The sequence below is a fragment of the Budorcas taxicolor genome, chromosome 20 (assembly GCF_023091745.1).
Source record: "Budorcas taxicolor isolate Tak-1 chromosome 20, Takin1.1, whole genome shotgun sequence".
NCBI classification, from domain to species: domain Eukaryota; kingdom Metazoa; phylum Chordata; class Mammalia; order Artiodactyla; family Bovidae; genus Budorcas; species Budorcas taxicolor.
Genome location: NC_068929.1, coordinates 20,436,176 through 20,459,370, shown reverse-complemented (window position 1 = coordinate 20,459,370; position 23,195 = coordinate 20,436,176). Strand labels below are relative to the sequence as shown.

The window sequence follows — 23,195 nt, the reverse complement described above, 5'->3', positions numbered from 1 at the left end:
TGAATTAAGTTATTCACAGTCTGAAAATAAATACAGGTCTACTGCATGGTCAGCTCCTCTTGCTATTTGGACCAGAAAGAAAGTGAAAGTGAAGTCGCTTAGTTGTGTCTGACTCTTTGCGACCCGTGGACTGTAGCCCACCAAGCTCCTCCGTCCATGGGATTCTCCAGGCAAGAATACTGGAGTGGGTTGCCATTTCCTTCTCCGGGGATCTTCCCGACCCAGGGATCGAACCCAGGTCTCCCACATTGCAGGCAGACACTTCAACAATAACTTTTTTTTAATCAGAGTTTTACTGGGAACTCATAGATAACAATGAACAGTGTTCAATATACTTTTAAGATAAATTTATTAATTTTAGGGCCTTTTTTTTTTTTTTACTATTACTATGTAGTGTTTGTTTAAGATAGCGTTCCTTAGTATAAGCTGTACTTGGCATGATGGAGGCATGGAAAACAGTGTAAAGTGACCTAATTGCTACTTGCTTGTATACATTTATCTAGAAATAGCTTTTAAGATATCTGTGAGAAGAGATGGAAACTGTGGTTTTCAAAATCAAATCTTTTTTAAATATTGTTTTCTTCTTCATAGACCTTGGTAAAATTTTAGATGGCAGTGATTTAGAAATTACACTTGGTGACATACCTGGAATGTAACCATTGTGATTTCTTATTTAAGTGTAGACCCTTCTGCGATATTTATCACGGTGGTTGCCAAGTAGTTTTCTGTTCATTGTTTGTCTGTTAAACAATGTGCTCAAGTTCAGATTTGACTGGACTTGCTCCTTAAGGAGAAAAGGACAGTGTGAAGTTTTCATAAGGATGACTTTATCCAATATAATTGTCTATTCTTTTATCCTGACATTTTGTCTTCTGTTGTGAAATAGCTTCCCTGGTGGCTCAGATAGTAAAGAATCTGGCTGCAATGCAGGAGACCCGGGTTCAATTCCTGGGCCCATAGATCCCTGGAAAAGGCATTGGCAAACCACTCCAGTGTTCTTGCCCATGGACTGAGGAGCCTGGCAGGCTATAGTCCGTGGGCTTGCAAAGAGCCCACGACTGAGATACTAACACTTTCGTATATTTAGGTGACAGCCTTTGTTATGTCTGTCTTTGATTAGCATGATAATGAGTTGGTTAGTCTCTGTCCCCTCTACATTCTCATTTTAACTAATATATTAAATACTAAAATATACAAAATAATTCCTTTGAAACATTTTGAATTTGGGGTATGTTTTTCATCTACTGGTGAAAATATATGGGTGGGTTCAGTTCAGTCACTCAGTCATGTCCGACTCTTTGCGACCCCATAGACTGTACGCACGCTAGGCTTCCCTGTCTATCACCAACTCACAGAGCTTGCTTAAACTCATGTCCAAGGAGTCAGTGATGCCATCCAACCATCTCATCCTCTGTTGTCCCCTTCTCCTGCCTTCAATCTTTCCCAGCATCAGGATCTTTCCCAGTGAGTCAGTTCTTTGCATCAGGTAACCAAGTATTGTAATTTCAGCTTTAGCATCAGTCCTTCCAATGTATATTCAGGACTGATTTCCTTTAAGATTGACTGGTTGGATCTCCTTGCAGTCCTTAAGAGTCTTCTCCAACACCACAGTTCAAAAGCATCAATTCTTCTGCGCTCAGCTTTTTTTATGGTCCAACTCTTAACATCTATACATGAGTACTGGAAAAACCATAGCTTTGACTAGATGGATCTTTGTTGGCAAAGATACATCTCTGCTTTTTAATTTGTTCTCTAGGTTGATCATAGGTTTTCTTCCAAGGAGCAAGCATCTTTTATGGGTCATTCTCATCTAAATAGAATATCTTCTCACTTTGCTAGGATATGAGTTACATAAGAACCCAGAGCCTACACTTTTGCCAGGAAACATTTTTTAGTCTGTCCTATTGGAAGTGCATATGATTTCTAAAATAGTAGCAATACAAAATGAAAAGTTTTAGATACAGATGATATGTTGGGATCATGTTTTGATTTGTATAATTAATACATATAATCTATATTGTTTTATCATTATTGTTTGTGATAAGACATGTAAAATAGCACTGCATAAACATTTGATCATACTCAATTTTAACAAAATGGTTTTTTGCTTTGCACTTTGAAAGGAATACCTAAAAACAATATTATTTTCCTATACTATTCTGGTAATAATACTTTTAAGAACATTTTCTATGTGTAGGTTTTTCATGGGGGAGTGGATTTGAATAACAAAGCCCAGGAATTGGGAATTATAATTTTCAAAGTATAACAGGCCCTCTTTTAAGTAGGGTTATGTGTTCAATGCCAGCACAGTAGACACTCAGTAAATGCTGATTGAATGAACCCATTTAAGCAGATGTCAAAATATGATGGTAAAATGATTCAGTTGCATGCAGTTTGTCATGCTGGTACTAGAAATTTAATTTGAAATGAAAGGTTGGATTATGAGGTTATTTTCTGAAAGAAAAGAAAAGGGAGCTTAGTGTTTTCTAAGTTGTTTTAAGTAATGGGAAGTATACGGAAAGCATTAAGTTACAGGTTAATGCCAGTTTTTAGACAGATATTGATATACTAGCAGTCAGAATAGCATTCAGAAAAGATTTATAAAGAAGGGCATGTAGCTTAGCTTTAAATGAATTGCTTCATTTAAACTGATTTTGAAAATTAATTTACTTTGTTCTTATTATTATTTTGGCAGAACTAAGTTCAGAAAGTGTCAGAACCTGCTTTAAGATCATCAATGGTTATATCTTTTTATCATCAACTGAATTTTTACAGGTATGTTGTAGCTTTTGCATTGTTAGAATTTATATAGTTATTATTTGATTGCATCCTCTTTGAAATCAGAGATCTTATTTTGAAGCTTTTTCAAAGTTTAAAAGATTGATATTACTTTGGTTGAGGGGATTGTCATAAGCACTGCCCACTGCAAATGTGATGCAATTCCATGAATTACATTATTTAACACAGAAAATATGCTCTACATATAAATATATCCTTACATTGCTACAAAAATCAGAATAGGAGTAAACTGTATTTTTATTTCTTAAACCTTTCCTACAGAGTTTTAATTGAAATTTTATATACTTAGAGCTTTAGTATCTAATACTCAAATAGATTATGAGTCCCAAATTCAATATTTTGCCTTTTTTGATATCACAGATATATTCATATGTATAATTTGACTTTTCATTGCATTTCAGACCTATGCAGTAGGTCTGTGTCAGTCCTTTTGTGAACTACTAAAGGAAATTACTACAGATGGTCAAGTTCAAGTGCTGAAGGTACTGTCATCTTTCTAATAAATATTGTTTTAAGTTTTCCATCTGTATTTTGTGAGATTGGACCTTCATTTGGGTTTGGATGATTGACAAGAAGGGGAAGAGTAATTCTAGACAGAGTATTTTCTTTTAGCAGTATTAAATTGGTGTTAATACTTCTGGACTAGACATTGGAAATCTGATTGTGCATATAAGTCACCTGAAGATGTTGTTAAAATGCAGATTTCACATTTCTAACAAAGTGTCTGCTGATGAGTCCCCACAGTCTCCCACGCCCCTATCCTGAAACTTCACTTTGTGTAATAAGGCTTTAAAAACTTTTAAATTACCCAGAGGGCGGTGATGTCTGATGCTTCTCACCTGTCCAGTTAGTTCACCTGCTTTTGGGACACAGTATCCCACTATAATTTGGTACTTTTAATTTAGATTATCTGTTGAATTTAGAGTACCAAGTTTGTATGAATTGTGTATAACAAAGAACCAATGTCGCATCATTAGGTTGTATACCTGAAGCCAGTATAATGTTATATGTCAGTTATATCCCCATTAAAAAAAAACAAAAACCTGATAGGCTATGAGTTAATTTTTATGCATTTGTATCTTTATGGAATCACTATATCTCTAATATATTGTATATAGTTGTGTATAATTAAGAACAGGCTCAAGTTATATATACATCTACATATTAAAGATATAAATTGTATCAAATGTATATACTTAGATATAAATATTTTAAATATATGTTAATATATCTTTACATGTATATATGTGGTTCACACACACTTACTTTGTATGGTACTTTCTGAGAAGGTGTACTTGTTAAAAGCATCTATTTTTTGTTTCTAATTTCTTAGCTATGTTTTCAGTCAGATATGAGAGCTGATTAGGTGAAGTGTTATTATAACATAGCCAAGTAGCATTTTTTGTGTGTGAAAGTCCTGGCTTTAGATCCTAAAAGCTATTTGATTTCCTCCCAGTGAAATGAAAATGTGTTTTCTCCCAAAGGTTCATTGTTAGAAATGCATTAACCACAGTAATCAAAGCAGCAATCCATAGTATATTTCAGGAAACTAAGTGGGTATTAGTTTGTATAGATAGTAAAGTCTTCTTTCATATTAACCAACCATTGGAACATATTCAAGCATCACACTGGTTAATGTGCTGTTCTTCAGACATTTATTACACACTTATATGCTCGTATAAAGCTGCAGATATCTGTGTTAATATGCATGTTAATTTGATTTTCAGATGGCTGCGTTTACTATCACTGCTGATTATTCATTTTCACCCTGTGGGTCAGTTCAGTTCAGTCACTCAGTCATGTCTGACTCTTTGTGACCCCATGGACTACAGCACACTAGGCCTCCCTGTCCATCACTAACTCCCTGAGCTTACTCAAACTCCGGTCCATCGAGTCGGTGATCCCATCCAGCCATCTCATCCTCTGCCGTCCCCTTCTCCTCCAGTCTTCAATCTTCCCCAGCATCAGGGTCTTGCCCAATGAGTCAGTTCTTTTCATCAGGTGGCCAGAGTATTGGAGTTTCAGCTTCAGCATCAGTCCTTCCAGTGAATACCCAGGACCTATCTCCTTCAGGGTAAACTGGTTGGATCTTCTTGCAGTCCAAGAGACTCAAGAGTCTTTTCCAACAGTTCAAAAGCATCAATTCTTCGGTGCTCAGCTTTCTCTCAACTCTCACATCCATATATGACTACTGGAAAAACCATAGCCTTGACTAGACGGACCTTTGTTGGCAAAGTAATATCTCTGCTTTTTAATATGCTGTCTAGGTTGGTCATAGCTTTCCTTCCAAGGAGCAAGTGTCTTTTAATTTCATATTTGCAGTCACCATCTGCAGTGATTTTGGAGCCCCCAAAAATAAACTCTGCCACTGTTTTCACTGTTTCCCCATCTATTTCCCATGAAGAGATGGGACCAGATGCCATGATCTTAGTTTTCTGAATGTTGAGCTTTAAGCCAACTTTTTCATTCTCCTCTTTCACTTTCATCAAGAGACTTTTTAGTTCCTCTTCACTTTCTGCCATAAGGGTGGTGTCATCTGCATATCTGAGGTTATTGATATTTCTCACAGCAATCTTGACTCCAATTTGTGCTTCATCCAGCCCAGTGTTTTTCATGATGTACTCTGCATATAACGTAAATAAGCAGGGTGACAGTATATAGCCTTGATGTACTCCTTTCCCGATTTGGAACCAGTCTATTGTTCCATGTCCAGTTCTAACTGTTGCTTCTTGACCTGCATATAGGTTCCTCAAGAGGCAGGTCAGGTGGTCTGGTATTCCCATCTCTTTCAGAATTTTCCACAGTTTGTTGTGATCCACACAGTCAAAGGTTTGTCGTAGTCAGTAAAGCAGAGATAGATGTTTTTTTCTGGAACTCTCTTGGTTTGTCGATGATCCTGCGGATGTTGGCAATTTGATCTCTGGTTCCTCTGCTTTTTCTAAATCCAGCTTGAACATCTAGAAGTTCACAGTTTATGTACTGTTAAAGCCTGGCTTGGAGAATTTTGAGCATTAATTTGCTAGCATGTGAGATGAATGCCTTAGTTTGAGCATTCTTTGGCATTGTTTTTCATTGGGATTAGAATGAAAACTGACCTTTTCCAGTCCTGTGGCACTGCTGAGTTTTCCAAATTTGCTGACATATTAAGTGCAGCACTTTCACAGCATCATCTGTTAGGATTTGAAATAGCTCAACTGGAATTCCATCACTTCCACTAGCTTTGTTCTTAGTGATGCTGCTTCCTAAGGGCCACTTGACTTCACACTCCAGGATGTCTGGCTCTAGGTGAGTGATCACACCATCGAGATTATCTGGGTCGTGAAGATCTTTTTTGTATAGTTCATCTGTATATTCTTGCTATCTCTTCTTAATACCTTCTGCTTCTGTCCATACCATTTCTGTCCTTTATTGTGCTCATCTTTGCATGAAAAGTTCCCTTGGTATCTCTAATTTTCTTGAAGAGATCTCTAGTCTTTCCCATTCTGTTGTTTTCCTCTATTTCTTTTCACTGATCACTGAGGAAGGCATTCTTATCTCTCTTTGCTATTCTTTGGAACTCTGCGTTCAAATGGGTGTATATTTCCTTTTCTCCTTTGCCTTTCACTTCTGTTCTTTTCACAGCTATTTGTAAGGCCTCCTCAGACAACCATTTTGTCTTTTTCTTGGGGATGGTCTTGATCACTGCCTCCTGTAGAATGTCACGAATCTCTGTCCATAGTTCTTCAGGCACCCTGTCTATTAGATCTAATCCCTTCAATCTATTTGTCACTTCCATCATATAATCATAAAGGATTTGATTTAGGTCATACCTGAATGGTCTGGTGGTTTTCCCTGCTTTCTTCAGTTTCACTCTGAATTTGGCAATAAGGAGTTCATGATCTGAGCCAGTCAGTTCCTGGTCTTGTTTTTGCTGACTGTGTAGAGCTTCTCTGTCTTCGGCTGCAAAGAATATAATCAGTCTGATTTCGGTGTTGACCATCTGGTGATGTCCATGTGCAGAGTCTTCTTTTGTGTTGTTGGAAGAGGGTGTTTGCTATGCCCAGTGCGTTCTCTTGGCAAAACTCTATTAGCCTTTGCCCTGCTTCATTCTGTACTCAGAGACCAAATTTGCCTGTTACTCCAGGTATTTCTTGACTTCCTACTTTTGCATTCCAGTCCCCTATAATGATGGAGAAGGCAGTGGCACCCCATTCCAGTACTCTTGCCTGGAAAATCCAATGGATGGAGGAGCCTGGTAGGCTACAGTCAATGGGGTCACTAAGAGTCGGACACAACTGAGCAGCTTCACTTTCACTTTTCACTTTCATGCCTTGGAGAAGGAAATGGCAACCCACTCCAGTGTTCTTGCCTGGAGAATCCCAGGGATGGGGGAGCCTGATGGGCTTCTATCTATGGGGTCGCACAGAGTTGGACACGACTGAAGTGACTTAGCAGCAATAGCAGCCCCTATAATGGAAAGGACTCTTTTTGGGTGTTAGTTCTAGAAGGTCTTACAGGTCTTCATAGAGCCATTCAATTTCAGCTTCACCTGACCGTGTGAGTCAGGGGTCAGCAGACTTTTTGTATAGTACTTGTTTTAGGTTTGGTGGGCCATAGCGTCTTTGTCTCAAGTGTTTGTATCTGTTGTTGTCGATTGAAAGCAGGCATAGACTACATGTATCCAACAGAATCATGCAGTTGTTTGGAGCTGGCCCAGCAGCATTGTCTGCCACCCGCTGGTGTGGATCTTCAGTGCATTCTTCTAGGCACACGTGATGGGAAAACCACAGTTTCTGCTCTTGAGTAGTCATTCTTTGGGGGGTTGGAAGCAGGTAAACAGGTAGCCCATATTTATTGTGTTACATAGTTTTAGATTAGAGATATCTCAGATTACCTGGTAAACTTTTTGTAAATTTGAGTACGACGTAAGATGTTAGGATTTCTTTTTAAAAAGTTCCCCAGGTGATTGTCATGAACACTTTCTGCTATTAGACATTGCTATCTGTTTGCTTTTTGTTCCTCTGGGAGTATAGAAGTGATCTTCCAACCCAGCATTTTGCAGAAAACATTTTTCAGAGAGGGAGTTGAGATGGGAGCTGAGTCTTTACTGTTTGATAGGTTTAGGGTTGCCAATAAAACATAGTATTTTATTTGCTAAATCTGGCAATCCTAGCAGGGTGAATTAGATTAATACAGTGTTAAATACTGCAGAGAAGTGAACACAAACAGAGGGACTATTGTGAGAATTACCTGTTGAGGGTGGGGATAATGGTGTTATTTAAAACCTTTAGTATCTGTAAATTGGAGAGGTTCATATGCCAAATCACTGAAGTGTTAAATTGTAAAGCGATGAGAAAATGATGATATCATTAAGAATGATATTTGTTTCCTCGGGCTAGCATAACAAAGTACCTCAATCTGAGTGGTTTATAACAACAGGAACTAATCTATGGTATTTATAGTGATTATCTCTCTCACAGAGTTCTAGAAACTAGAAGTTGGAAATCAAGGTGTCAGTAGGGCCACCCTGTCTCTTTGGACTTTAAAGGAAAATCTGTTCCATGCCTTTTTCGTAGCTTCTGGTAGTTAGCAGCAGTTTCTGACTTCATTTGCTTAAACACGCGTCACTCCAGTCTTTGCCTCGGTTGTCACATGACCTTCTCCTTATATCTCTGTCTTCTCTTCTCATAAGTGCACCAGTCATAATGGGTTAAGTGTATGTTACTTGCTCAGTCATGTCTAACTCTTGCAACCCCATGGACTGCTCTGTCCATGGGATTTCCCAGGCAAGAATACTGGAGTGGGTTGCCAGTTCTTTCTCCAGGGGATCTTCCTGATGCAGGGATCGAACCTGGGTGTCCCCCATTGCAGGCAGATTCTTTACCCTCTGACCACCAGGGATAGGGCTTATCCTAATTATAATTATACCTGCAAAGATCTTCCCGGCTCCCCTGAATTGGCAGACTGACCCCCCCCCCCCACCCCAAGCCACCAGGGAGGCCCCTCAGTATTCATTGTTAAATGAATTCTATCTTGTTGATATTTAAGAATGATTCAGTTAAAGTGTCATCGTAGACTTCTGAGGGATTTCTTGCAGAAAGGCTTTAAATAAAATGTTCTTTGGTTAATTCTGATTTTTCCCAGAAAGATTATTTATCTAACCCATTACATTCTTCAGCACACTGTCTGATTTGACGTTTTATGTTTGATATCACAATGGAAACTTAAATCCGAAATCATAGTGTTGTAAGCTAGGAAGTGGGTAAATATAGAATGAAAATACAGCAGAACTCTTTGGCTTGAATTTCGTAGGTTCTTTGGTTTCTTTTTTAGAGTAGGGGATAAAAGGGTGGGAGTATAGGCCCTTGTTCCTGAGAAGCTTGTGGGTCCCTGAAGGAGTAATAATCTGTGTGTGACTTGTCTTGACCCCAGATACTTGAGGCCTGTTTCCCACCATGTGTCTATCAACCTCACTTCTACTAATTTCAAAGTATTCTATCCCTAAAGCTTACAAGCCAAGTAACATTTGTCCTGTTGTTTGCTAAAATGTTTCTGTGAATTTTTACTGCATTTACGCTCTTACCAAACTGATTATGTTGAGGAACTTCCATCTGTCTTATAGAATCTCAGCTTCATCTTTTGCCTCAGTGATAATTTCTTCTCTGAAAGTAGAGATAGAAGGAATTGATAACTTGGAACTTAATTCTGTTTGAGAAATAACTGATTGGCAATGTGGGAGTGATAGAAATTTGAGAGAAAGTTGCCTTGTCATTTTGGTGTTGCCTTTGTAGATTTTTCAGTGTGTGTTTTATCTTTCTCTTCTTGACTGTAAGCTTTTCCATGAGCCTAAGTTTAGTAAATAATAACTGCATGTGGAATGTTATTTTCTCCTTGACCTGTGTCTTGGTTTTGTATACCCAGCTCTGCTACTTACACATTCTTGAGTACATTCTGGACTTAAATTCTCATATTTATTATAAAAGGTGTTATACTATATGATTTTAATAATCTGTAACTACCATTATCTGAAATTCTTGTGTTAAATTATAATCTATAAATTCTAAGTGATGAAAAACTTAGAATTTTTCTTACATTTAAACACCTACCAGAAAAAATTTAAATGGAGAGATTTTTCCTCCTGCTTTTCTGCAATATTATTAGTAAAGTAATTGTTGAAAGACAGCTTGTTCTTCATACAGAATGAGATTGTGAAATTTATTTGAAAAATGAGGCAAGTTTTTAGGATATGTCCTAAGGAGAATATTTTCTCTTACTATTTAAGTTATATTCTTGATGTAGGGTCGCTTAGCAGATGACTTAAACAAAACTGCTACAATTAGAATATTGTCTTTGCTACCTCACAGCCGGGTGAGGTGAGCAAGTTAATCTCTGATCCTCACTTTTGATCTGTCAAATAAGGATAAAAACTTTACCTACTTCCTAGGGTTGAGGTAAGGATTACATAACCTTATATGTATAGGCCACTTAAAACATTGCCTATCATATAATCAGCCAGTATAAGTGTTGGCTGTTTTTATCTAATTATATAATCTCCCTTTGGGGAAAACAGTCCACTAAGGAACTCCTCCTTTGAACATTACTTTTACTGATAAATAAATGTTTGTTTAAAATAATACATTAGTGAAATTTTTTATGACTTAAGTAGGTAATTTACACAGTGATAGAGCTTTACTCTTTTTCCAAAGCCATGTATCTCAGCTGGCCTTTAAAATATAGTTGTTTTAAATTATTCCTTTACAGAATAACACAATCTTTTAAAACTTTTTATTATGGAAAATTTCAAGTTTATATAATGTACAACACTACCTTTATAGTTTCACTGGAAAGGAATCTATTTGTTCTTTTTCCTTGAACTGAAAGAAGATGATGTCATTATTTGTTCCCCAGTTGTGCCTAATGGATTTTGATTGAATGATTCAGCACAGATCAGTTACCATCCAAATAAACACTGAAATACTTGTAACATTTAACATATATTACACCTTAAACCAGCTTAGTATGCCAGCAGGGGGTCATTAATAGTATGTAAATTCTTGAATTAAAAATTGGCAGTCTAATAACCTGTGTGTAAGACTATTTTTATATAGCATTGCTGTAGCTAAACCTCATATTTGATTTGAAATCTCAGAAACTGAATTTAATTATTTATTAAATGGATGTTAAATACTAGACATATACTCATTATCATGAATTATTTGCATTTTTTATACAAAATAATATTTTAGAATAATGGTGCTATTATGCTTGCACTTGAAAGCTGAGATAATGCTCAAAATTTTTGGCATTTTCCTATTCTCAGAGTTCCAATAAAATTATAATAGTTTTTAATATTAACTCATTTTTTCATTTTTTAATATCTCTCAGATACTGTTTCTTAGTAGAGTATGCTATCTAACCTTTTTAATATATTTTTGACTAAATGTCACTGTTAATACTACTTCTGACAGTATCTGGAAGTAGCTTCTTTGTTCTCTGAAGCAGAAAATTATAATGTTATGAAAACTGGATAGAGAGGCAAGTATGCCTGCTTTAGGAGCAAAAATAGGCTTTATTGTATTCTATGAGTTGGAACAAATTATCTAGATGAATACAATTATATTCTAAAAATACACAAATTTAAATTAACATTTTTTTAAATTTGAAATTTATCTCTATTGTATACACCAATTTGAGTTTAGAAATTCTCTTTTTTATCATGGTCTTATCAAGCAGTAGTAAGCCGCATTGGTTTTATTCACTGTGATAAGCCTCATTTAAGATGGCACACATATCTTTAAGATATAATTTATTCTGTAATAACTATAGCTAATACTAGCATTTACTGTTTACTACACATTTCTAATCCTCATGTAAACCTATGATGATAGTACGGTTCTCTCCCCCATTTTAACAGATGAGAAATTACATCACAAAGAAATAAATACCTTGTCCAGGGTCACACAGCTAGTAAGTATTAGAACTGTGACATAACATAGGCTTTCTGACTTCAGAATCTGTGCTCTTAATCACTTTGTATGCTGTGTAAGCCTAAATCCAAGAAATGATTTGAGTGTAAGGCACAAACTAAAAGCCTACATTTTTCACAGGAACTATAAAAATAGTCTGTTTCTAAACTGTATAATCAGAAAGGAGGTGGATTGAAACTAAAATTCAGAAGTTATGTATGTAATAGCAAAATGCTGATAAAAATAGTAATAGGGGATTGGATGATAGGATAGAAGGTACTACAGCTTATTCAGCCACAGAGGAATACTGTGCAACCTTAGAAAGAAATGAAGGCCACATCTATATACAGTTTCAGAGTGATTTGAAACTATAAGCAAAGAACAGAGTCCAGAGTTTTCCTATATTTGAAGAGTGCACATAGATAGCAATGGAAAAATAAACCAAATTAATGAAAGTGGTTAAGTAGGGGAAAGAGGGGCAGAGAATGCAAACTGAGAATGCAAGCCAAGTCTTCCAGAAAGCACATTTTGTACTTTAGGGGTTGGAGTCATAGAGACATTTTACATGACTTAAAATAAAAGTAAAAGCAGTTCTAAAGATTTTTAAAAAAGGAAATATTTGAATCTACCTATTACTGTGTTAGTGGCATAAGTCATCTGAGAATATTTCAAGTAACTTTAATACACAGTATTTTATATGTATGTTCCTGGTGAGATATAACGTTAAAACAGAAAGAAACATGAGGAAATTGTAAATTGCTTTCAGTATTGTTATCATTATCAGTAATATTGGTATTGTTATTTTGAAACCCATATGTGGATATTTTGTACATAGCAGTAAGAAGCAGATAAGGTTATTCGAATATGATATTTTTCAATACAAGGGAAGAACGATGGAACGATAAAATCAAAGAAGTTACATAAAATGCTGTGGACGGTGACTGCAGCCATGAAATTAAAAGACACTTACTCCTTGGAAGAAAAGCTATGCCAGACCTGTGCTGTGCTGTGCTTGCTCACTCAGCCATGTCCGATTCTTTGAGACCCCATGGACTGTAGCCTGCCAGGCTCCTCTGTCCATGAGGATTTTCCAGTCAAGAGTACTGGAGTGGGTTGCCATGCCCTCTTCCAGGGGATCTTCCCAACCCAAGACAGTGTATTAAAAAGCAGAGACGTCACTTTGCCGATAGAGGTCCATATAGTCAAAGCTGTAGTTTTTCCACTAGGCATGTATGGATGTGAGAGTTGGACCATAAAGAAGGCTGAGTGCCGAAGAATTGATGCTTAAACTGTGATCCTGGAGAAGACTCTTGAGAGTTCCTTGATAGCAAGGAGATCAAACCAGTCAATCCTAAAGGAAATCAACCCTGAATATTCACTGAAAAGACTGATACTGAAGCTGAAGTGCCAATGTTTTGGCCATCTGATGCAGAGCCAACTTGGAAAAGCCAATGATGCTAGGAAAGATTGAGGGCAGTTGGAGAAGCAGGTGACAGAAGATGAGATGGTTGGATGACATCACCAACTCAATGGACATGACTTCAAGCAAATTCAGGATGATAGTGAAAGACAGGGAAGTCTGGCATGCTGCAGTCCTTGGGGTCGCAAAGAGTCAGACACGACTTAGCGGCCGAACAACAATGTAAAGTGCTATAATCTTAAATTGGATTTGGTGAATTATTGGTATATGCTTCTCAGGAAGAGAAATATAGATTTCCTAATTCGTGTAAGCCAAGACCTAGAACCAGTGTCAGTTCAGTGACAATAAGCACCTCAGAACGTAGATTAAATACTGCAGTCTGTCAATACTGTATCCTGCTGCTGGTTGACTCCAGAGCTCAGGTGGGAGGGACACAAGATAAACCGGAAAGGTCTCCTTGTGCCAGAAGGAAGAGAAGATGGGATTCTGTCTAAAGAGTGCAAGAGTCAACTTGAGGGAGCTCCAGTGGGAGCTAGTAAGGGTACAGTTTGAACATGGAAACTAAAATAAGTGCATTAAAACACGTTGAACATGTTAAAATCTCTGAGGACATAATGATTCTGCCCCCCACCCTCCAAGAGGAGTAAGTTACGTTTTAATTCTCTCAATATCTATAAATTATCTTTTAATAAAACTACCTGTTATTTATTATTGTAGTTGTCTTTAGTATTATTTCCTCTTGGAGATGTTTGGCCATCTAGGTACACATGCATTTTGCTTAAAATATGCAGAGTTGTTTATTACCACTGAAACCACTAGATGCGTTTTTTAAAAATCTTGTTTAGAAGCAAAAGATAGGATTTTGATCATTATGCAAGAACCTTCTTTTTTCACTTTGTAAATAGTCATAATTTGAACTCTATGATTTTTCAGTCACAGCTGCAATAACTTCCCTGAAAAGTGGACCCTATGGAGTGTCATGAGTGTGAAAATAATATAAGACCATTCCCATATGGATTTTCCCACAGGAAAAATTATCTCAGGTTCACTGTGTCTAAAACAAAGCTTCACTATTATTAATGGCATCACAATTGTACCCATTGACCATATGTGAAAATGAGTATTCCCAGACTTCTTCACCTTTGATCAGCTGTTCAAATTCTTTTCTATATCTGATCAGTTATACTTTCTGAATTTTCTCTTAATTCTGATCCACAGTGCTTGCCTCCAAGTCTGATAATGGCATTTTCCTGTATAATTCTTCAGAAAGGATCTCATAGTTTCTATGGTTCCTAACCTTTTTGATTGCAAAGACTCCTCCATTTTAGTTCTGAAATAAGTGAATCCTTAGACAAAGAAGGCCACTACATAATGATCAAAGGATCAATCCAAGAAGAAGATATAACAATTATAAATATATATGCACCCAATATAGGAGCACCGCAATATGTAAGACAAATGCTAACAAGTATGAAAGGGGAGATCAACAACAACACAATAATAGTGGGAGACTGTAATACCCCACTCACACCTATGGACAGATCAACTAAACAGAAAATTAACAAAGAAACGCAAACTTTAAATGATACATTAGATCAATTAGACCTAATTGATATCTATAGGACATTTCACCCCAAAACAATGAATTTCACCTTTTTTTCAAGTGCTCATGGAACCTTCTCCAGGATAGATCACATCCTGGGCCATAAATCTAAACTTGATAAATTAAAAAAAATTGAAATCATTCCAAGCATCTTTTCTGACCATAATGCATTAAGATTAGATCTCAATTACAGGAGAAAAACTACTAAAAATTCCAACATATGGAGGTTGAACAACACACTTCTGAATAACCAACAAATCACAGAAGAAATCAAAAAAGAAATCAAAATATGCATAGAAACTAATGAAAACACAACAACCCAAAACCTGTGGGACACTATAAAAGCAGTGCTAAGAGGAAAGTTCATAGCAATACAGGCATACCTCAAGAAACAAGAAAAAAGTCAAATAAATAACCTAACTCTACAACTAAAGCAACTAGAAAAGGAAGAATTGGAGAACCCCAGAGTTAGTAGAAGGAAAGAAATCTTAAAAATTAGGGCAGAAATAAATGCTAAAGAAACAAAAGAGACCATAGCAAAAATCGACAAGGCCAAAAGCTGGTTCTTTGAAAGGATAAATAAAATTGACAAACCACTAGCCAGACTCATCAAGAAGCAAATAGAGAAAAATCAAATCAATAAAATTAGAAATGAAAATGGAGAGATCACAACAGACAACACAGAAATACAAAGGATCATAAGAGACTACTATCAGCAGTTGTATGCCAATAAAATGGACAACGTGGAAGAAATGGACATATTCTTAGAAAAGTACAATTTTCCAAAACTGAACCAGGAAGAAATAGAAAATCTTAACAGACCCATCACAAGCACGGAAATTGAAACTGTAATCAGAAATCTTCCAGCAAACAAAAGCCCAGGTCCAGACGGCTTCACAGCTGAATTCTACCAAAAATTTCGAGAAGAGCTAACACCTATCCTACTCAAACTCTTCCAGAAAATTGCAGAGGAAGGTAAACTTCCAGACTGATTCTATGAGGCCACCATCACCCTAATACCAAAACCTGACAAAGATGTCACAAAAAAAGAAAACTACAGGCCAATATCACTGATGAACATAGATGCAAAAATCCTCAACAAAATTCTAGCAATCAGAATCCAATAACACATTAAAAAGATCATACACCATGACCAAGTGGGCTTTATCCCAAGGATGCAAGTATTCTTCAATATGTGCAAATCAATCAATGTAATTCACCACATTGACAAATTGAAAAATAAAAACCATATGATTATCTCAATAGATGCAGAGAAGGCCTTTGACAAAATTCAACATCCATTTATGATAAAAGCTCTCCAGAAAGCAGGAATAGAAGGAACATACCTCAACATAATAAAAGCTATATATGACAAACCCACAGCAAACATTATCCTCAATGGTGAAAAATTGAAAGCATTTCCCCTAAAGTCAGTAACAAGACAAGGGTGCCCACTTTCACTGCTACTATTCAACATAGTTCTGGAAGTTTTGGCCACAGCAACCAGAGCAGAAAAAGAAATAAAAGGAATCCAAACTGGAAAGGAAGAAATAAAACTCTCACTGTTTGCAGATGACATGATCCTCTACATGGAAAACCCTAAAGACTCCACCAGAAAATTACTAGAGCTCATCAATGAATATAGTAAAGTTGCAGGATATAAAATCAACAGACAGAAATCCCTTGCATTCCTATACACTAATAATGAGAAAGTAGAAAAAGAAATTAAGGAAACAATTCCATTCACCATTGCAACGAAAAGAATAAAATACTTAGGAATATATCTACCCAAAGAAACTAAAGACCTATATATAGAAAACTATAAAACACTGATGAAAGAAATCAAAGAGGACACTAATAGATGGAGAAATATACCATGTTCATGGATCGGAAGAATCAGTATAGTGAAAATGAGTATACTACCCAAAGCAATTTCCAAATTCAATGCAATCCCTATCAAGCTCCCAGCCATATTTTTCACAGAACTAGAACAAATAATTTCAAGATTTGTATGGAAATACTAAAAACCTCGAATTGTCAAAGCAATCTTGAGAAAGAAGAATGGAACTGGAGGAATCAACTTGCCTGACTTCAGGCTCTACTACAAAGCCACAGTCATCAAGACAGTATGGTACTGGCACAAAGACAGACATATAGATCAATGGAACAAAATAGAAAGCCCAGAGATAAATCCACACACCTATGGACACCTTATCTTTGACAAAGGAGGCAAGAATATACAATGGAGTAAAGACAATCTCTTTAACAAGTGGTGCTGGGAAAACTGGTCAACCACTTGTAAAAGAATGAAACTAGGTCACTTTCTAACACCGCACATGAAAATAAACTCAAAATGGATTAAAGATCTAAATGTAAGACCAGAAACTATAAAACTCCTAGAGGACAACATAGGCAGAACACTCTCAGACATAAATCACAGCAGGATCCTCTATGATCCACCTCCCAGAATTCTGGAAATAAAAGCAAAAATAAACAAATGGGATCTAATTAAAATTAAAAGCTTCTGCACAACAAAGGAAAATATAAGCAAGGTGAAAAGACAGCCTTCTGAATGGGAGAAAATAATAGCAAATGAAACAACTGACAAACAACTAAACTCAAAAATATACAAGCAACTTATGCAGCTCAATTCCAGAAAAATAAACGACCCAATCAAAAACTGGGCCAAAGAACTAAATAGACATTTCTCCAAAGAAGACATACGGATGGCTAACAAACACATGAAAAGATGCTCAACATCACTCATTATTAGAGAAATGCACATCAAAACCACAATGAGGTACCACTTCACACCAGTCAGAATGTCTGCGATCCAAAAATCTGCAAGCAATAAATGCTGGAGAGGGTGTGGAGAAAAGGGAACCCTCCTACACTGTTGGTGGGAATGCAAACTTGTACAGCCACTATGGAGAACAGTGTGGAGATTCCTTAGAAAATTGCAAATAGAACTACCTTATGACCCAGCAATCCCACTGCTGGGCATACACACTGAGGAAACCAGAATTGAAAGAGACACATGTACCCCAATGTTCATCGCAGCACTGTTTATAATAGCCAGGACATGGAAACAACCTAGATGTCCATCAGCAGATGAATGGATAAGAAAGCCGAGGTACATATACACAATGGAGTATTACTCAGCCGTTAAAAAGAATTCATTTGAATCAGTTCTGATGAGATGGATGAAACTGGAGCCGATTATACAGAGTGAAGTAAGCCAGAAAGAAAAACACCAATACAGTATACTAACACATATATATGGAATTTAGAAAGATGGCAATGACGACCCTGTATGCAAGACAGGAAAAAAGACACAGCTGTGTATAACGGACTTTTGGACTCAGAGGGAGAGGGAGAGGGTGGGATGATTTGGGAGGATGGCATTCTATCATGTATACTATCATGTAAGAATCGAATCGCCAGTCTATGTCTGACGCAGGATACAGCATGCTTGGGGCTGGTGCATGGGGATGACCCAGAGAGATGTTATGGGGAGGGATGTGGGAGGGGGGTTCATGTTTGGGAACACATGTAAGAATTAAAGATTTTAAAATTAAACAAAATTTTTAAAAAAATCTAAAAAAAAAATAAAAATTTAAAAAATATTAAAAAATAAAAAAAAAAGAGGAAAAAAAAATAAGTGAATCCTTTACACAACAGTAACTTTACCTCTGTGTATAAAGAAAATGCCTAATGGCAGAGAGCTGGATTGTATTGAATGGTACATTTCAATGAATTTCTATATTAAAAGTCTTAATTTTTAGCATGTGGTTACTTTTCCTTTTCTGCACAAACTTCTATAATGTTTGGAGCTAATAAATTTTTCCGTGTAATTTTTTTAAGTGCACTAAATTGTCTACAACTTCTCTGTTCCACATATTCAGACAGATTGACCCATAGGGGTCTTATTACTGTACTTCAGTTTTCTTGAAGAAGTCTCTTGCAGAGTCGGGCTGACTCCCTCTGCCTGTTTCCCCTCCCCAACTTGGAGCTTCTTTTTATTGTTCTTGGTGTTCTGAAATTTTACAAGGATGTGCCTTGATGTAAGTTTATTTCAATTAATAGTACCAGGCACTGCTGGGCCCATTTAGTCTAAAACATCTCTCTTTTAGACCCTTTAAAGAAAGTAAGTTGTCTTCTCCTGGGGTGGGGCGTCCCCATTGGTCAGTTGCCCAAATATGCAGACTTGGGAATATCTGGCAATTTTCTTCTTAAGTAGACTTCCAACCAGTCTTATTTTTAGCTTTTCCTTTACCCTCCTTTCCAGAGATTTATGGCTCTGCTAATTCCTGTGGTTTTTGATGAGAAGAGGTAGTTCCGTTCAGTTCAGCTCAGTCACTCAGCCGTGTTCGGCTCTTTGCAACCCCATGGACTGAAGCACTCCGGTTTACCCTGTCCATCACCAACTCCTGGAGCTTGCTTAAACTCATGTCCATTGAGTCAGTGATGCCATCCAACCATCTCATCCTCTGTTGTCCCCTTTTCCTCCTGCCTTCAATCTTTCCCAGCATCAGGGTCTTTTCTAGTGAATCAGTTCTTCGCATCAGGTGGCCAAAGTATTGATGCTTCGGCTTTAGCATCCAATGAATATTCAGAACTGATTTCCTTTAGGATGGACTGGTTTAATCCTTTTGCTGTCCAAGGGACTCTCAAGAATCTTTTCTAGTACTGCAGTTCAAAAGCATCAATTCTTCGGTGCTCAGCTTTCTTTATGGTCCAACTCTCACATCCTCAATGGGCTTCCCTGATGGCTCAGAGGGTAAAGCATCTGACTGCAATATGGGAGACACAGTTTCGATCTCTGGGTTGGGAAGATTCCCCTAGAGGAGGAAATGGCAACTCACTCCAGTATTATTGCCTGGAGAATCTCATGGATGGAGGAGCCTGGTAGGCTACAGTCCACGCGGTCTCAAGGAGTCGGACACAACTGAGCGACTTCACTTCCCTTTTCCTTTTCTCACATCCATACATGACTACTGGAAAAACCATGGCTTTGACTAGATGGACCTTTGTTGGCTAAGTAATGTCTCTGCTTTTTAATATGCTCTCTAGGTTTGTTGTAGCTTTTCTTCCTAGGAGCAAGCGTTTTTTTTTTTTTTTGTTTTTTTTTTTAATTTCATGACTGCACTCACCATCTACAGAGATTTTGGAGCCCAAGAAAATAAAGTCTGTCACTGTTTCTGTTGTTTCCTCATCTATTTGCCATGAAGTGATGGGACGGGATGGCATGATCTACGTTTTTTGAGTGTAGAGTTTTAAGCCAGCTTTTTCACTCTCCTCAAGAGGCTCCTTAGTTCCTCTTCACTTTCTGCAATAAGAGTGGTGTCATCTGCATATCTGATGTTATTGATATTTCTCTTGGCAATCTTGATTCCAGTTTGACCTTCATCCAGCCCAGCATTTCACATTATGTACTCTGCATATAAGTTAAATAAGCAGGGTGACAATATACAGCCTCAATGTACTCCTTTCCCAGTTTAGAACCAGTCTGTTGTTCCATGTCCATTTGTAACTGTTGCTTCTTGACCTGCATACAGGTTTATCAGGAGGCAGGTAAGGTGATCTGGTATTCCCATCTCTTGAAGAATTTGTAGGGAGAAGATAAAATTGATACACATTGAGTTGCTCTTGGCTTTCTGTATTGCAGCCTTAGGTTTCAGCTTTCTCTCATCTGATAAGTCAGTTACTTCTTGAATTTCTTTTTTGTACCTTCCAATATTCATCTCGCATTCCTTTTGTCCTTTTAAAATTATTCCCCCTCCCTTTAAAATCTTCTTACTCTAATTTTAGTGGAGTTTTAGAAAGGTAAAGTGGGTCCAGTAGTCAGCAGATGGCCTTACTTTCCATTCATAGATAAAATTTCTAGTGACATCTACCTCTGGGTAGCTTATTTACACCTTCACCCCTCTTTATTCTGAGTCTGATTTTTTTGACAAACCTTACTGAGGTCAGATTTAATTATGTTCTGAATCTCATCATTTCCTGTGGCTTTTCATCATAAACTGTGATACCTGTTTTTTTTTTTTTTTTTCCTGTATCTCTTAGTAGATAGCATAGTGTTTGGCCCACAGTAAAAGTTTTTGTATTTTTAAACTTTGTTTTGGACATTCCTTTTGTCTCATGGACAAAAAAGAATCTTGTCATTCATTGTACTATTTGTTTACCTTGAGAATGTTTTGAAATGCACAAGGTGTATTTGGTTGTCACTGTATTGGAGTTCAGTTGCTCAGTCATGTCCGACTCTTCACGACCCCATGAATCGCAGCACGCCAGGCCTCCCTGTCCATCACCAACTCCCGGAGTTCACTCAGACTCACATCCATCGAGTCCATGATGCCATCCAGCCATCTCATCCTCTGTCGTCCCCTTCTCCTCCTGCTCCCAATCCCTCCCAGCATCAGAGTCTTTTCCAATGAGTCAACTCTTCGCATGAGGTGGCCAAAGTACTGGAGTTTCAGCTTCAGCATCATTCCTTCCAAAGAAATCCCAGGGTTGATCTTCAGAACGGACTGGTTGGATCTCCTTGCAGTCCAAGGGACTCTCAAGAGTCTTCTCCAACACCACAGTTCAAACGCATCAATTCTTTGGTGCTCAGCCTTCTTCCCAGTCCAACTCTAACATCCATACATGACCACAGGAAAAACCATAGCCTTGACTAGACGGACCTTAGTCGGCAAAGTAATGTCTCTGCTTTTGAATATACTAGCATGCAATTGGAACGTAATGAGCAGAGATCAGAGATGCTTAAAACCCTTTGATAGGTGGAATATTCCTGCACAGTAAACTCTTGTCCCACTGGGAATGCCAGTAGCCAGTCCTAAGAACCATTGCTGGAAGCTCTTCAGGGAAGCCTGCCTCTGCCTTGAGATCAGCACTTGCCCGCAACCCTCTCAGATGGTGCCTGTGTTCATTCTTACCCTTCAGGCAGTAGGGCCAGAAGTGCGGGCCTTTCTTCTTGATCCTCACTACTGCTTTCTGACCACTGCCTTCCTCACTCCCTGCACCCCCACCCCTGCCCACCAAAACAAAAATCCCAGCCCAGTTTGAATTTCATGCTGTATTTGTTTTAGAAGGAACCCATCTCACTCAGGGTGGCTTCCCTGGTGGCTCAGTGGGTAAAGCGTCTGCCTACAATGCGGGGGACCCGGGTTCGATCCCTGGGTCAGGAAGATCCCCCGGAGAAGGAAATGGCAACCCACTCCAGTACTCTTGCCTGGAAAATCCCATGGACTGAGAAGCCTGGTAGGCTATAGTCCATGGGGTTGCAAAGAGTTGGACACAACTGAGCGACTTTCCCTCCCCTTCATCTCACTCATATAAAAGAACTTTATGTTTCAAATTTTCACATGTCACAATCAGTGTGCATGGTTAATAATCTGTATGATTATATTATAAATACAGTAAGATTATTTCTCATTTAATAAATACACAGTTTATATGCATTTGTTTTCCATCCAGTTGACTGATAAATTAAAAGTGCAGGCTTCAGGGCACCCAAAGCAGGTGCTCTGTGATAAGCTGGAGGGATAGGGTGGGGAGGGAGGTGCAAGGGGGATTCAGGATGGAGGGGACACATGTTTACCTCTGGCCGATTTATACTGATGTGTGGTGAAAACCATCACAATATTGGGAAGTAATTTTCCTCCAATTAAAGTAAGTAAATAAAATTTTTAAATGTAGGCTTCATTTTGTATAGTGAGTATAGTTGTTACTAATTTTCGCTTTTCACTTAGAATACTTTTGAAATGCCTTTTGCCTCTATAAGGCCATAAATATTAAACAAATACCAAACATTAAGCAAGCATCATTAAACATTTTGTAAGGGTTGTTTGTTTAAAATGCAAAGATAAGAAGTACATTGACATCATGAAGCTTGTTTTATCAGCATGTGATTAATTATAATTCTATGTGAAATATATAGCTGTGTCTAAATATTATATCCTTGAAATTGAATTGTAATTTTTAATGGACTATCTTATAGAAGTGTGTCTAGTGTCAGGATAATGAATATTTCATATGTTTGTATGTATGTGTATTTAATATATTGTTTTCTTTACCTGTGTTTTGCATAAAGCATTGACCTGTATTACTAAGCATTACCATTGTGTCATTTGGTTTTTAGGTTGTGGAAAATGCCCTTAAGGTGAACCCAGTATTAGGCCCACAAATGTTTCAACCAATTCTACCCTGTATTTTCAGAGGTATTATAGAAGGCGAGGTAAGATTTTTCTTAAGCTTCTAATGTTAATGCTAGATTTTAGGGTTCTATTTTACTTATTTTACTTATTCTTTGGAAAATTACTTCTTATTCATTGTTAGATGTAAAAAGGACTTACTGTTTATTTTGAAGTAAATTACCTCAATTTCAGGGTAGTGATACAGCTTTGCTATTTCTGTCTCTACATAG

General features: G+C 37.4%; 1 protein-coding gene across 1 annotated transcript in view; it reads left to right on the top strand.

Annotated features, from left to right (window-relative positions):
• Window positions 1-23,195, top strand: part of IPO11 (importin 11) — a 190,268-nt gene that overhangs the window by 100,255 nt on the left and 66,818 nt on the right. Inside the window, exons 23-25 of the mRNA XM_052659057.1 lie at window positions 2,696-2,775; window positions 3,201-3,281; window positions 22,911-23,006. Of these exons, the coding sequence (XP_052515017.1) occupies window positions 2,696-2,775; window positions 3,201-3,281; window positions 22,911-23,006 (257 nt within the window). The remainder of the gene's footprint in view (window positions 1-2,695; window positions 2,776-3,200; window positions 3,282-22,910; window positions 23,007-23,195) is intronic.